This window comes from Bos indicus x Bos taurus, chromosome 2, assembly GCF_003369695.1.
Source record: "Bos indicus x Bos taurus breed Angus x Brahman F1 hybrid chromosome 2, Bos_hybrid_MaternalHap_v2.0, whole genome shotgun sequence".
NCBI lineage: Eukaryota > Metazoa > Chordata > Mammalia > Artiodactyla > Bovidae > Bos > Bos indicus x Bos taurus.
This window is the reverse complement of record NC_040077.1, coordinates 115,882,854-115,897,882: the sequence shown is the minus strand read 5'-3', so window position 1 is coordinate 115,897,882 and position 15,029 is coordinate 115,882,854. Positions and strand designations below refer to the sequence as shown.

The 15,029-nt window shown below is 41.6% G+C and overlaps 1 protein-coding gene across 3 annotated transcripts in view; it reads right to left on the bottom strand.

Moving 5' to 3' along the window:
- DAW1 (dynein assembly factor with WD repeats 1) overlaps positions 1 to 11,714 on the bottom strand; it is a 35,459-nt gene extending 23,745 nt beyond the window's left edge. For 2 of the 3 annotated variants that reach the window (XM_027515285.1, XM_027515305.1), the window contains exons 1-4: positions 11,608 to 11,714; positions 6,119 to 6,191; positions 4,037 to 4,181; positions 2,401 to 2,459 (exon numbers count right to left, since the gene is read on the bottom strand). In XM_027515285.1, the coding sequence (XP_027371086.1) occupies positions 2,401 to 2,459; positions 4,037 to 4,181; positions 6,119 to 6,191; positions 11,608 to 11,689 (359 nt within the window). In that variant the 5' untranslated portion in view covers positions 11,690 to 11,714. Of the gene's footprint in view, positions 1 to 2,400; positions 2,460 to 4,036; positions 4,182 to 6,118; positions 6,192 to 7,065; positions 7,103 to 11,607 lie in introns of those variants that run through there. The other variant, XM_027515295.1, reaches the window with a different exon arrangement.
- Positions 11,715 to 15,029: the final 3,315 nt, after the last annotated feature.

Genomic DNA, 15,029 nt, shown 5'->3' with positions numbered 1-15,029 from the left:
CTGCATTGTAGGCAGATTCTTTACCAACTGAGCTATCAGGGAAGCCCTCATAATCTCGTTTATCTCATTTTTTACAATGGAAATTGTGTATGCAGAACAGAGTTGAACTGAGAACAATATCTAAATCCTTTGACTTGGAAACTTTTCAATTGTAGACCAAACCCAAAAAGGAGTTACTAAATAAAGAGTAATCCTTCCAATAATCATTCTTATACTATAGTTACATAACTAAAAAATGTTGGTAATTGGTAACCTTTTCTGAAACTCTAATATATCTTAATAAATAACATCATTCTTCCAGTCAGTCAGACCATAAGATCTTGGCTTCGTCTTTGACGCCTCTTTCCGTCACATCCCACACACAATCCATCAGTAAATCATTCTATTCGCCCAATCTCAGCACACATCCTTAGGATGGTCATGTCTCACTGGCTCCATTGCCTCCATGTCTTGCCTAAACAAAACCATCTTCTATTAGGGTGTGGCTCACACATGGTTCTTACAAATCTATTTTCCTCATAGAAACTGCATTTACTTTTTTAAACCTTCTCAAATGGCTTCCTAGTAATCTAGAGGAAAATGCAAACTCTGCTCATGATCCATAAGACCAGCAGCCCTGGCTAACTCCAGGACCTCAACTTCACCCAAAAGCATAGCCTGATCAGTCACATTCCCAAAGCTAGTCCCTGAGGATCTGGATTGTTTCTTTCATAAACGTTCGTCTTTCTACCCATGCGGTTTACCACCATCACCGCCAGGCCCTGGAACGTGACTGGCACACTAAGAGGTGTTCACTAAATATCTGTTTAACATTTAACAATCCTTTAACATTACTGTTCTACTACAGGAATTGTTAGTATATTGTTCTCTTGAGTTAAAAATCATAGTATCTTTATTATTCCTAAATATTCCATTAGGGGAAAAAAAAAATCCCAAGTACAGAAAAAATGCACAACATTGAAAAACCAGTCTTCATGTCAAGTGGTGGTGATAAAAGGTGAAACAAATTCCTCTATCTAAACCCAACTAAACAGGAAAGTTAACAAGGCAGTATATTTTTCCTTCTCTTCTTGGTATTTTCCTCCTAGCTTCTTGGGGAGTGTAAATTGGTATGACCATTATGGAACACAGTATGGTGGTTACCAAAATAATTAAAACTATATCCCATTTCTGGGCATATATTTGAAGGAAATGGGATCAGGATCTTGTAGAAATGCCTATACTCCCATGTCCACTGTAGCACTGTTCACTATGACTGTGATATGGAAATAACCTGAATATCTGCCAAAGGATGAACAGGCGAAGAAAATGTGGTATATATCTATAGGCAGATCGATAGATACAATGAAATATTATTCACCTTTGAGGAAGAAGGTGACCCTGCCATTTGCTGCTGCATGGGCAAACCTGAGGGACATGATGCTAAGTGAAATAAGCCAGACACCCAAGGACAAATGTCACATAATCTCACTTATATGTGGAATCTAAACAAGAGCAACAAAAGAGTTGAACTCACAGAAGCAGAACAGTAGTTATCAGGGGCTGGGGAGGTGGGAGAAATGAGGAAACACTGGTCAAAGGGTACAAAGTTGCAGTTATGTAAGAGGAGTAAGTCTAGAGATCTACTGTACACCCAGGATGACTGTAGGTAATAATACTGTGATGAATACTGGGAATACCCTGACAGAACAGATTTCAGGTCCACCAAAAATGGTAACCCTGTGGAGATAAGATGTTAATAACCTTGACTATCCTAAACATTTCACTATGCATATGTATCAAATCAACATGTTGCATATATCATGGGTGCCAGCACTCAGTTGCTCAGTCATGTCCGAGTCTTGGCGACCCCATGGACTGCAGCCTGCCAGGCTCCTCTGTTCATGGGGATTCTCCAGGCAAGAATACTGGAGTGGGTTGCCATGCCCTCCTCACATTATGGGTAGGCAATTTTTACTTTAAAAAAGATTGGTATCCCTTGGTTGTTAAAAATTGGAAATTAAAAAAAAAAAACAGAAATAGACATACACACAGAAATAAATAAGCAGTGCACAGAAGATTTTAGGACAGTGAGACAGCTCTGTGTGATAACATAGCACTGGATAGATGTCGTTATACATTTGCCAGCCCACGGAATGTACAAAACCAAGAGCGAACCCTAATGAGTACTATGAACTTTCAGTGATACTGACGGGTCAATATAGCTCAACAGTTGCAACAGATGTAGGTCTCTGTGGGAGATGGTGATGGTGACAGAAGCTGCTGGGGGGTGGGGATGCAAGGCAGAAGTTATTCATAGAGAGGAAATCTCTGCACCTTCTGCTCAATTTTGCTGTGAACCTAAAGCTGCTCTAAGAAAATAAATTCAATAATTTTTTTTTAATAAACAGAGGACCTTACCATGAGCCTGATTTATTAAGTGCAACGTTAGTCAGTGGCAGTATATGTGCTCTGAGAACCTTCAATAAAAGAAAACACCATTTATTTCAAACTCGAACAAAATTATTCAGCTCATTCATTTTAACTTCCAACCAATGAAGACATTCAAATGCATCTTAATTATACACAATAAATGGATAGTATCCAATATTTGAACAAAGGAGGAAAATACATAGGACTTCCTGTTATTAAGACCAGTAACATCTGGAGGTTACAAATAATTACAGAAGCATGATCAACTCTATGTTTTCTATCAATTTGCCTTGAGATAGATTATAGCTATGAGATACAAATAGCTGATGTTCGGTTGCTCAATTGTGTCTGACTCTTTGCGACCCCATGGTCTATAGCACACCAGGCTTCCCTGTGCTTCACTAGCTCCCAGCGTTTGCTTGAACTGATGTCCATTGAGTCAATGTTGCCATCCAACCATCTCATCCTTTGTTGCCCTCTTCTCCTCCTGCCCTCAATCTTTCCCAGCACCAGGGTCTTTTCACTAATTTATATTCTCTTTCACATATTGTACATGGTTTGTATATATGTATAAACAGTATATATAGGAAATAAACCAAAGATGTTTCAAATACAGATTAACAATGAATTATTACTTTTTGAATCTTAAAGCTTCTTTAGAGTCGGGATATGTCATGAAATTTATATTCCCATCCCTACGTTGCCTAGCACATAGTGGATGCTTTATATTTATTGAATGAATATACTTAAATTGGACCATCTGTTTTTAGGTAGGATGACTGGCCAGTCTGGAACAGTCTTAATTATGTCTACTGCCAGAGTGTAACTATTAATAGTGTCCTCCTTCACTATCAAAATATTCCCTTCGAAAGATAAATTACAAGGTCATCTAAGTTATAGAGCTCATATTTGAAGTAAAATAGTGCCACCTGCTGGAAAAAGAATTATTACAAGAATGACCATCTTTCACAAAGCTGAAAGAAGGAATACAGAAAATTGTTGAATACTTCACATCAGACAAAATATGCTGAGTATATAAATAACAAGTATATATAAGTCATAAGAAATAAAATCAGTGTAATATAAATCATTTCTAGAATAAAGCATTAAATGTTGTTAAATAATAAAGAAAAATGAAAGCTGTTATTGAAGTAATAAATGACATTTATTTTAATTTAGTTGCCAAGATTATAGATGAAAATAAGCATATCTTTATGGAATTAAAATTATTATACAATCCATATCAATAAATAATTTACTGAAATATAGTTTAGTTCATATGGAAGCAAAAAATTTGAAATGTTGATACACCATGAAATACATCTTAATATTACTCCAACTGGAAAAAAATTTTAATTATTCAATAACTTAGAGCTACTTTAATGATTATTCTTTAGACTTATCATTATAAAGCAAAGTTAAAGTTACTAATGCAAATATTTATTGAACCTGTCAAGAAACCAATTTTTGAATTTTATTCATTCATTCAACAAACATTTAAGATTTAGTCTTAGCAAAGATGTGGGGGACCTGAAAGAAAACATGATTTATATTTTATTTCAGACTATCAGAATTAAGTAATTCATTAAAGTTCTTCTACTTAGTATCTTTAAACGTGCATTACCTTAAACAGATAGAATTTGTGGTTGCTGTGCTGTCCGAGTTTATTTTGTAATCTTTGTATTAAAAGTTTGACCTGGTCTGATCGTGAAGCCGTGATGAGAGGTTCTGCTTTCTGTATCTCTTCTACTAATGCACTGACATCTGTACTGAAATTCATCAAAAAATAAAAACAGTTACTTTTTTCTATGTCAGAAATTGCATATACATTCACTACATGAAGGATTGCATTGCTTTATGAAGTTCAAGATTTATAAATTGTCAACAGCATCATCATGTTCACCAAGAGATTTCCAGGGGAAAAAAAATCACAGAAATCAATAAAGAGCATCTTGGCACGGATGAAAGCTGCCTGGGTTCTCTTCAATGCCTTTCCATTACCTGAGACTTCACTCAAGGAAGGTGTGCAAAGATTCTGATTTGCCCATCTGAGAAGGCCAAGTGCTGCTTCTAAACAAGAGCTCTTTTATTTTTTTTTCCTGTTTCTCTTTTTTTTTTTAATAAATACATATTAAAGTTGCCCAATCCTACTTTACTTACCTTGTTACCTATGATCTCCCATGTAATCCTATAACAACCCTCTAAAATTTAATGCTTTTCATAATTATTTCAGGGATGAAGAAACTGAGGTTCAGCAAGTTTTAATTTGCTGTATTTTGGGGGAAAGAGAAAGTACCTCACTAAAACAGACATTCAAAGAACTATCATGATTATTAATTTCTTAATGCTATAACATTATCTCCCTGAAAGAGAACCAGTGTGAAAAATACAGATGCAAGTTTCTCCAGCATTCAAATAATCTGCAGCAATTCTAGTAAATTTTGCTAGTTCAGAATATTAATTCAAGACAAATAATAATGTCTGTATACCACAAAACATCCAGAATAGGGTCATTTTGCAAAACACATCCCCAAATCGAGAAAGGATTCACGGACCGGGGTGCTGTGGGACAGGTTGGCCGACGGCCTCCAGTTGCAGCTCCTTCAGGATTCACATCAGAGTTTGAGCCGAGGGCTTGCTCTTCTTTGCAGTCCTCAGCCCCTGGCTAAGCAAGAGGGCCACACAAGAGCCTGGCCACTTCTGCCCTGTGAGCCTGGCCATTTCCCCTTCTGCCCAACCCTGCCTAATTCTCTGATTTGTCCTGGGGTCACCTCCCAGCAACCTTGTACTCGCCGACTTCTGTCTCAGCATATGCATTAGAAATGCATAGTCTAATAGGCATCCTCCTTTTCATAAATAAATATGTCCTGAGCTCCAGGTTTGTGCAAGGCACTGAACTAGGAGACCCTTCATTCAATTAACATTGATTACTTGCCAAAAGTTAGGCTCAGGGAATGTCCAAGATATGGTGCCAGCTCTCAAGCAATACAGTCTTTCAGAATAAGAGTGAATATTTGGAATGGAAATGAATCAGAGATGGTTCCTGACGATGACTTTGAAAAACTCAGGGGTCAACAGAGTTAGACCTGCATAAGAATTCAAAAGATAATAATGCCTCTTGGAAAGATTTTCAACAAATGTTATGAATCAAAACAGATTTTCAAACCAAAAGGTTTATTTTTTTAAATAAGGTTGGTTTGGGAAGAAGAAAAGGACAGACTGATAATCCTTTTCCCATGCCCTCCTCATTCAGCAAGAGCCATGTTTGGTCACTTCAGTCATGTTCAACTTTTGGGGACCCCATGGACTGTAGTCCGCCAAGCTCCTCTGCTCATGGGATTTCCCAGACAAGAATACTGGGGTGATTTTTATTCCCTCCTCCAGGGGATCGTCCCAACCCGGGGATCAAACCCACATCTCCTGTGTCTCCTACATTGCAAGGATCAAACCCACATCTCCTGTGTCTCCTACATTGCAAGCATTTGCATTTACATTACATTTACCGCTGAGCCACCCCAGAAGCCCATTCAGCAAGACACTAATATAAAACTCACTGAAACAAACAGGAAATAATACACCCAGAACAATTTTTTTAGTAATGTATTGTCTGTAGTTTTATGAGCTTGTCTACACACCATCCTATGTCAGGGTTTCCCAATAATGATTTTGGATATGAAAAACATGCTGCATTATATAGCTACCTTACCTGGGATCAAGATCAAGCAAGTCTATGGATTTGGTCTTTAATTGTCCACTTTTTTCATATTCCAACATAATTCCTAAAAAATAAACAAATATATTATAAAACACTTATGATGACAGCCTAGGCCAAAAGTTAACCTACTTAGATACAATTTTTTCTTTTTTTTCCATTTTTGAAATTTTTCAACATAAAACATATGCATATATTCAATAAATAATTGAGTAAATAAATAATGTAACATTAAGTAATATAATCACTCATAACTCAAAGAAAGGTTGGAAAGAACTTAGCACTTCAGAGCCCACACAGCATAATCCATTTTCCTAAATAGGTGCATTTTCAAAATCTAGCAAGCAAATTAGCAAAATTGTTTTCCTTATTCACAACTATCTTATTCTTAATAAGATGAAAAACGTTAAACATTTGTATGCCAACTACTAAAAATTAGTTGGGTTTCTGTAAAAATGAATCCAGAAAATAGAGTGCAAAATCTGAAACGTGTACATTTATATGACTGCTTCACTGTGACAAGACATTACGGCAGTATGCTCACTGAACTCCAATACCAGCAAGAGGCTGTGACATGTGCAATGAAAAGTACAAGCAGAAAATAGATAAAGATGCTTCCAGGAATACACGTTGTTCGTCAGAGACTGTTTCACACAGTATCTTAATATTCTTGATCTTCTCCTGGCTGAACCATAGGTAATGTGTGATTTCCAAAACACTTGGGTAAGAAGATGACCACCCCTCCCCAAATCTGCAATGTACCAAAAGGCCAAGCTTCAAAAGGTAAAATAGTATTGCTTACCCAGCTCATATTCAATCAACAGAAACCTTTAAAGCGCACAAAATACCAACCAGTTCACCCTGCCGCTTATTTAGATCCTTCTTCTGGCCAAAGAACAAGGGGCCCACATGCAATAAATAAATGACAAAGATCGTCATACCTGAGTCAACTGAAAAGCATGTATTCAACACCTACTCTTCACAAAGCAACGAGATTCTGAAGAATAAAAAATAGGGAAAGCCCCAAGTTTGATTACCCACATTACTGCTACGTTCCTTTAGTCTTCGGGAATCTAGGTTAGGGAGAGGAATTATTCAGTGGATGCCAACAAAAGAATGCTCCTGACCTATATGCTATTCAAAAGAGGGTGGGAGGACTGAAATTAAAAGATTAGGAGGTGAAACATAATTGCTTTATGCACAGAAGGGATAAAGATAACATGAAAATTATTCAGTGGTGAGCCATACTTTTCCTATTTGATAATGTTATTTAACACCCACCTGCTATTCAGTAGTACCTTGGAAACTTGCGATATCATGTGGCTTTCCAAAGATCAGAATTTAAGTATCTAACATGCTAAGTGAGATGATCTTATTTATTATAAGATAATCATACAACCATGAGTCTAAAGCTTTTACTTGAGTTTACTTGCTTTTAGAATTCTGGATTTAGAGTCTGACCCACTCACATTTCAAGGTGGATTCTACACATTCTGCTTAACCCACATCATCTCATTTAAACCGTTCATTTATTTAACAAATATGTGAGCACTCATTTATGCACCCAGCTCTACTAGAGGCTCATTTAGAGGTTCTACTTTAGGAGCTACAGATACCATTGTAAGTGAAATTAGCAAAGTCCTTGCCCTCATGAAGTTGATATTCTAGTCGGGGAGACTAAGCAAGATAAAAAAGTAAAATTTATTTTGGTTGAATTGAGATAATGCTAAGCAAAGACAAAGCAAGGAAGAGGGTTCTGAAATACCATGAGGAGAAGTTGCAAATTCTAGGAAGGAGGGGACTTTACTTTATTCATTTTACTTATGTTTTATTTAAAAAAAAAAAAAGCTAAAGAAGCTAAAAGTAACAATATCCAGGGGAAGATTATTCCAAGCAAAAAACCAGCAACTGCAGAGACCCTGACTGGGGGCATGCCTCGCCCACCCGAGGAACACAAAGCAGAGAAGTGTTGCTGGAGGGGGAGTGAAGTCAGAGAGGCCAAAGCGGGTGCATCCTATCTGGTCTTGGGCATCATGGCCCTTCCATTTTAAAAGAAATGAAAGCCACTGAAGGGCTGGAGAAGAATGGTGACGTAATCAGATTTTTGCTTTAACAGACTCACCTCCACAGAAGCGGGGCAAGTATAGAGCCTCTAGCAATAAAAAGAATGGTGGCCATGATTCTGAAGAGAAGTTGTTGAACTCTGTATATATTTTGGAGGTGAACTGGCAGGGTTTGTCCCTGGACCAAACAGGGAGTGAGCTAGAAAGGAGAAAAAGACAAGTCTACGGTTTTGGCAGAAGTAAGTGGAAGAATGGAGCTTCCATTGACTGACAGGAGGTGGACCATCAGAGGCCCCATGTGAGATGTTATGTTGGACATCTGAATGAAGAACCAGGCAGGCAGTCAGGTACTTAGGACTACTCAGGATGATTTTTAAGCCTTGAGAATAGATGAGACTGTCCAGCAAATGAATAGAGTTAGAGAAGTCCCCAATGGCTCAGCAGATAAAGAATCTACCTGCAATGCAGGAGACACAGGAGATGTGGGTTCAATCTCTAGGCTGAGAAGGTGTCCCTGGAGGAGGAAATGCCACCCACTCCAGTATACTTGCCTGGGAAATTCCATGGACAGAAGAGCCTGGTGGGCTACAGTCCAAAGAGTCACAAAGAGTCCAACATGACTGAGCATGACCATGGACGGATGGGGAGAAGTCCAAGGACAAAACTCAGGGACACTCCAACATTAAGATCAGAAAGAAGAGGACAAGTGAACAAGATAGACCAAGGAGTGACAATGAGGCAGAAGAAAACATGGAACGTGTGTCCTGGAAGTCACAGGAGGGCAGAGTGAAGCCAATGGATCAAGTGCTGCTGCCCGGTCAAAAAAGACAAAGACTGAGATGAGATGTGGCCAGTGGATTCAGCATTACTGGAGGTGATCATTGAGGATCTTGAACAGTTTCAGTGGATCAGTGAGGGTGAAACCATGATAGGAGTGAGTTCAAGACAAAAGGGAAAAGAGAAATTGGGGACAACATTCTTTTCAAGGAGGTTCACTCCCAAGAGAGATTTGAGAGACTAGCTAAAGGGAGTCAGTAGACGTATGGGATAAGTGTTATTACCACCACCTGACTAATGCCTTAACAAATCAAAACCAAACATCCTTAAGTTCCACATTTTCACATGCTGATATCCAGTTATTCTTTTAATTAATTTTAATTGGAAACTTAAGAGGGAAAAAAACTGAGTGTCCTTACTACAAACTTGCTAATAGCTTCATGTCAAAGTTGCACTCATGCAGGGAGGCAGAAGGAAGATCTCCTGAGTTTTTAAACATTTATTTTAAAATCACAAGTACTATGTCTGGATCAACCTCATTTATGATACACATTCATTTACTAATAAACTCACTCCATAAACACTGAGGGCCTCCTATAAGCCAGAGTCTCTTTTACAGCTGAAGAAGAGACGAGGTCTCAGTTCTCATGGAGCTTACATTTTATGGGAAAGAGGGAGTCATTCAAAGCACAGACAATAAATGTACTTTGATAAATAAAAGACAATAAAACAAAATGGCTGAGAGTAAGATCAATGAGGGGAAGTGCTTCTTTGAATAGTGATAATGGAGTGTCTCTGAGTAGGTGACACTGATCAAGACCAAATAAAGAAAAGTGGCCAAAGTCTAGGGACGTCTGAGTCCAGAAAGAGAGACTGATGAGTGAAATGCCCTCCATGAAGTCTTGGAAGAGCATTTAAAGAAATCTGAAGTGTAGTGAGTGTAAGCTAAATCCTACAGAGTATGGATCTTATTTTGAATATAATGAAAAACTATTGGAGATGCTGAGTCCAGATTCCACTGGCTGTTAGTGACATACAGACTGTGGAGGATGGAGTTAAACCAGGAATCCAGTTGACAAGCCCAGGGATGAAGGAAGAAGAAGCGCTGGCAGGTGGGATGGAGATAGGGATAGAGGTGAAAGCAGGAAAGTGTGTGGGGTCAAGGAACTCGTGCCAAGGAAATGAGAAGAATGTGACAGACTCACAAAATACTTTGAAAGTAGAGCTGACAGCATTTGTTAATGAACTGGGTGTGGGAGTGCAGAGAGGGTCAGCGAATCACAAGAGAGAAACAAAGGATGGCTGAGGTTTCTGCCAGAAAAAGTGGATGGGGTGGTGATGCCATCGATGGACTGGGCCCAGCCTGAAAGAGCTACATAACGAGAAGGGGACTGGAGAAAATGACCCACGAGGTCTGTGCCTATTAGACGTCTTCAGGGAGACTGTGAGTAAGCAGTTGGATGCATTACTGTGAACAGTGAGATATTCAGTGCTAAATTCTTTAAGTCCCACCCCTCCCAAAGTTATACTAAATCAAACCAGTCCAAAGTGATATCGCCCCCCATTTGACATCTTAAAGATAGTTTTTGTTCAGACTTTTCATTGAGCAAGTGGATTTTGTCTTCTACTGCCTTGTGGCAAGTTTTGAGGACTTTTTACTTTATATTTTTAGTTTCAATGTGAGTTCCAAATTAGACGCCAAGAATTCTGCTCCTATTTCTATCCTTGTCAATCTGTATGACCAGTGGACTTCACTTATCCTCTAAAGGTCAAGAGGGATAGGCAAGAGTGTCCTACTCTGCACTTGATTTTAGCCAAAAGACCAAGAAGCAACGGCCTACTCTAAAACTAGAGCATTCTAGCATTCTCTGGGTTTATTTCATAGTTCCTGAGCTCACTGGAACTTTTTAAAGCCCCATGTTGCAAGAGCACAAAGTGTCCACAGTAAAATGAAAGCCTTAGTCATTCAGTCCCGTCCGACTCCTTGCCAGCCCACCTACAAGAGCCTGCCATGGAATTCTCCAGGCAAGAATACTGGAGTGAGTTTCCATTCCCTTCTCCAGGGAATCTTCCCAACCCAGGAATCAAACCCAGGTCGCCCACATTGCAGGCAGATTCTTTACCATCTGACCCAACAGGTAGAGCTTCAGTAAATGTGTCAGTGGATTGATATGTACAGTCTGGAATTCGGTCACTAAGGTAATATGCTTTTTAAGTATGCGTTTTTCTTCCCATACTCAACAAACCTTTACTTGATCATTCTGGTGCCTTTAAAATAAAAAACAATGTGACCTTTGTCAACGTCTTCCCTTTCATAAACAATATTCCACAACATCACTAATCGCCCCCTCTCCCTCCCCTTCCACTTCGTTCCTAAGTAACCAGAAAGCATTACAACTCAGCCATTTAAAAGATTAAGGACTTTCTTTAAAAAAAAAAAAAAAAAGTCTTTTTTTTTTTTTTTAAGTTTTGCGAACCCGAGTACAGCATCCGAAGCAGCGAAGAGCGCAAGTTAGGAAACATCAGGCTTCCCTAGGGATCACCCGCTCTGGACACCACCGCTCGGGCCCCAGCACTTTTCCTCTGCCCCAGACCCTCCCGGTGCAGACCTGCACGTGAAAGCAGAGGGGGCCCGGCCCGTACCTGGCGGGTAATACCGGAGCAGGAGGCTCTTGAGCTTCATTTTCTCGCTAGGGGACGACCAGCCAACCGACTTGGTCGCCATGGAAACGTCCAAACAGCGGACAGCTTCGGCGCGCATGCGCGGGGGCCACTGCCAGCTCCTGGGTCGCGGGGCTTGGAGTTCTAGCTGTTGGGGCTCATCCTGCCTCTCAGGCGTCTGGGGATTGGCTGGGAGGTTCCGGAGATGCGCGGGCGCAGAGCGCACCCTGCCCCCTCCGCCGCCCGCATCTGCCTGGGGGTTCCCGGGGCGGGATAGGGGGTCCAGGGTGCCGCGCAGGGAGAACACTCCCGCCCGCGCCGCCTTGGCCCGAATCTGCACCTCTCGGTGCAGGTGTACGGGGTGGGTGGACGAGCTCCCCTGGTGTCTTCAGTCAGGGTGATCTCACAAGGGGCGAGGCGCGGCCGAGGACCACGGGCCTTAATTGCAGCCTGGACCACACAAGCTTTAATCCGCTGGCTTTCTAATCCGGAGGGTGGGAGTAAACTCCCGCTCGCGGTTACCATTCCTGGCCCCTCGTGTCCCTGCCCCAACAAAAGAAAAATGACCTCAGCGTGATCGCCTACATATCGGGTCGCTGTGCCACTGCTACTGCTGCTAAGTCACTTCAGTCGTGTCCGACTCTGTGCGACCCCATAGACGGCAGCCCACCAGGCTCCCCCGTCCCTGGGATTCTCTAACTCACAGTCCTCAGTTCAGTTCAGTCGCTCGGTCGTGTCCGACTCTTTGCGACCCCATGAATTGCAGCAGGCCAGGCCTCCCTGTCCATCACCAACTCCTGGAGTTCACTCAACTCACGTCCATTGAGTCGGTGATGCCATCCAGCCATCTCATCCTCTGTCGTCCCCTTTTCCTCCTGCTCGCAATCCCTCCCAGCATCAGAGTCTTTTCCAATGAGTCAACTCTTTGTATGAAGTGGCCAGAGTACTGGAGTTTCAGCTTTAGCATCATTCCTTCCAAAGAACACCCAGGGCTGATCTCCTTTAGAATGGACTGGTTGGATCTCCTTGCAGTCCAAGGGACTCTCAAGAGTCTTCTCCAACACCACAGTTCAAAAGCATCAATTCTTCGGCGCTCAGCTTTCTTCACAGTCCAACTTTCACATCCATACATGACCACTGGAAAAACCATAGCCTTGACTAGACGGACCTTTGTTGGCAATGTCTCTGCTTTTGAATATGCTATCTAGGTTGGTCATAACTTTCTTTCCAAGGAGTAAGCATCTTTTAATTTCTTGGCTGCAATCACCATCTGCAGTGATTTTGGAGCCCCCAAAAATAAAGTCTGAGTCCTAGAAAAGGTATTAAAAAGCAGAGACATCACTTTGCTGACAGACATCTGTGTAGCCAAAGCTATGGTTTTTCCAGTAGTCATGTATGGATGTGAGAGCTGGACCATAGAGAAAGCTGAGCATGGAAGAATTGATGCTTTTGAACTGTGGTGCTGGAGAAGACTCTTGAGAGTTCCTTAGACTTCAAGGAGATCAAACCAGTCAATCCTAAAAGTCACCTCTAGATCAGAGCCATTGGTTGTGAATGATATACAGAAATTTACAAAATTAAACCCCTACATTGTCCTGGTGATGATGATGAGTGCTCATCTCAGTATACAGAGAACCTCCTAAGACTCTAACAGGGCTTTAGCTGCTGCTGCTGCTAAGTCGTTCAGTCGTGTCCGACTCTGTGCGAGCCCATATAGGGCAGCCCACCAGGCTCCACTGTCCCTGGGATTCTCTAGGCAAGAACGCTGGAGTGGGTTGCCATGTCCTTCTCCAATGCTTTAGAGGCCTCCCTAAAAGTTGTGGGCTTCTCTGATGCTTGGTGGTAAAGAATCCGCCTGCCAGTGCAGGAGATTCAGGTTTGATCCCTGATCCAGGAAGATCCCTTGGAGAAGGAAATGGCAACCCACTCCAGTATTCTTGCCTGGAGAACCCCATGGACAGACAAAAGAACCTGGAGGGCTGTTGTCCCTAGGGTTGCAAAGGACTTGGCAACTGAAAAATAACAATGAAAAGTTGTAGAACACTTTTTATCAATTCATGGCATTCTGTGCTGATCTGACCATTGACCCTCTAGATCACCAATCGCCACACATACGGATTTGTACATATAAATGTAATATTCAACTCTGGGTTTCTTCCCACTGACAGCTGCCTTGAACTATCAGAAACTGAAAAGTTAATGATAATAATTTTATTGCCGCAAACCACTTCAGTCCAACGCATTGAAGCCACCCTGAAATTCAGTTCTCACAGTATGTCCCTGGACCAGTGGCAGCATCAGCATTACCTGGGAACCTGTTAGAAAAGCACGTTTTTGCCCTACCTGACACCACCTACAGAATCAGAAGTCCTAGTGGTGAGGCCCAGCAGTTTGTGTTTAGATTAGCTTTCCTGGTGATGCTGATGAATGATGAAGTCTGAAAGCCATTGCACTAGTGTAGTAGGCTCAGCCAGGTCTGAGTGAAATTGGACATCCTCCCCCTGCCATCAGGCCTGTTTTGTATTCCAAACCATCTTCCCTGATTGTCAGGGACAGTAAACTGGTTGCTCAGAAGATGTGAATAAGACCCAGAAACAACATGGGAAGAGAGGGAATGCTTTGCATACTTGGGTTTCAGATGCTCCAAGACTCTGAGAGGGACCAGTGGACATCATACAGAGGGCTGGAGAAGAAGTCCCCTGGGAAGGAAGGCGGGGAGCAGGGCAATCTATACAGATGGGAGAAGGGGAAAAGGATGAAGGGAGGGAGGCAGGAGACAGTCTGGGGGATCCAGATTCAGCACTGATGAGAGACAGATGGGGCAGGAAGGGTTCCCGCTACAGTGGGGCTTGGTGTTTCCCTTTTGACTGTGTTTATCTTGGAGAGTCATGGCATCAGTGAAAAACTACATGACTAGTCCTCATTGAGAGTGGTAGGTTAAAAAGAGAAGTGCAGTTCCCTTCTGGAGAGAAAGACAATCCCTTCAGAAGATCAGAGCCTGATAGTAGAGGTCAGCTGTGCAGCCCAGTTAATAGCAGTCCGCCCCAGCAGACCCCCAAGCAAGGAACTGCATCAGAGTACAGACACACTGATGACACATCCCTTTTTACTTTTTTCCCAAGCCAGCCTCCATCCCACTGAAGACTATCAAAGCATCTGCTCTTTCCTAAGACCAGGAAACTGCTGGGGCCGAGGTCTGCTAAGTTTATCATTCAATCAGTGTGTATTGTGATCTGTGAGTTCCAGGCATGTTCCAATTACAAAGGGATCTAATTCTGAAAAAAAGTACTTCAGGGGACTCATTCATAGGAAGACTCAGACCTCAAATGGGTTTGAAATTATTGCATTTATGGAGAGGGGCACATCTCTAGGTGAGACCACACTGACGTTCACAGATGGGCTAC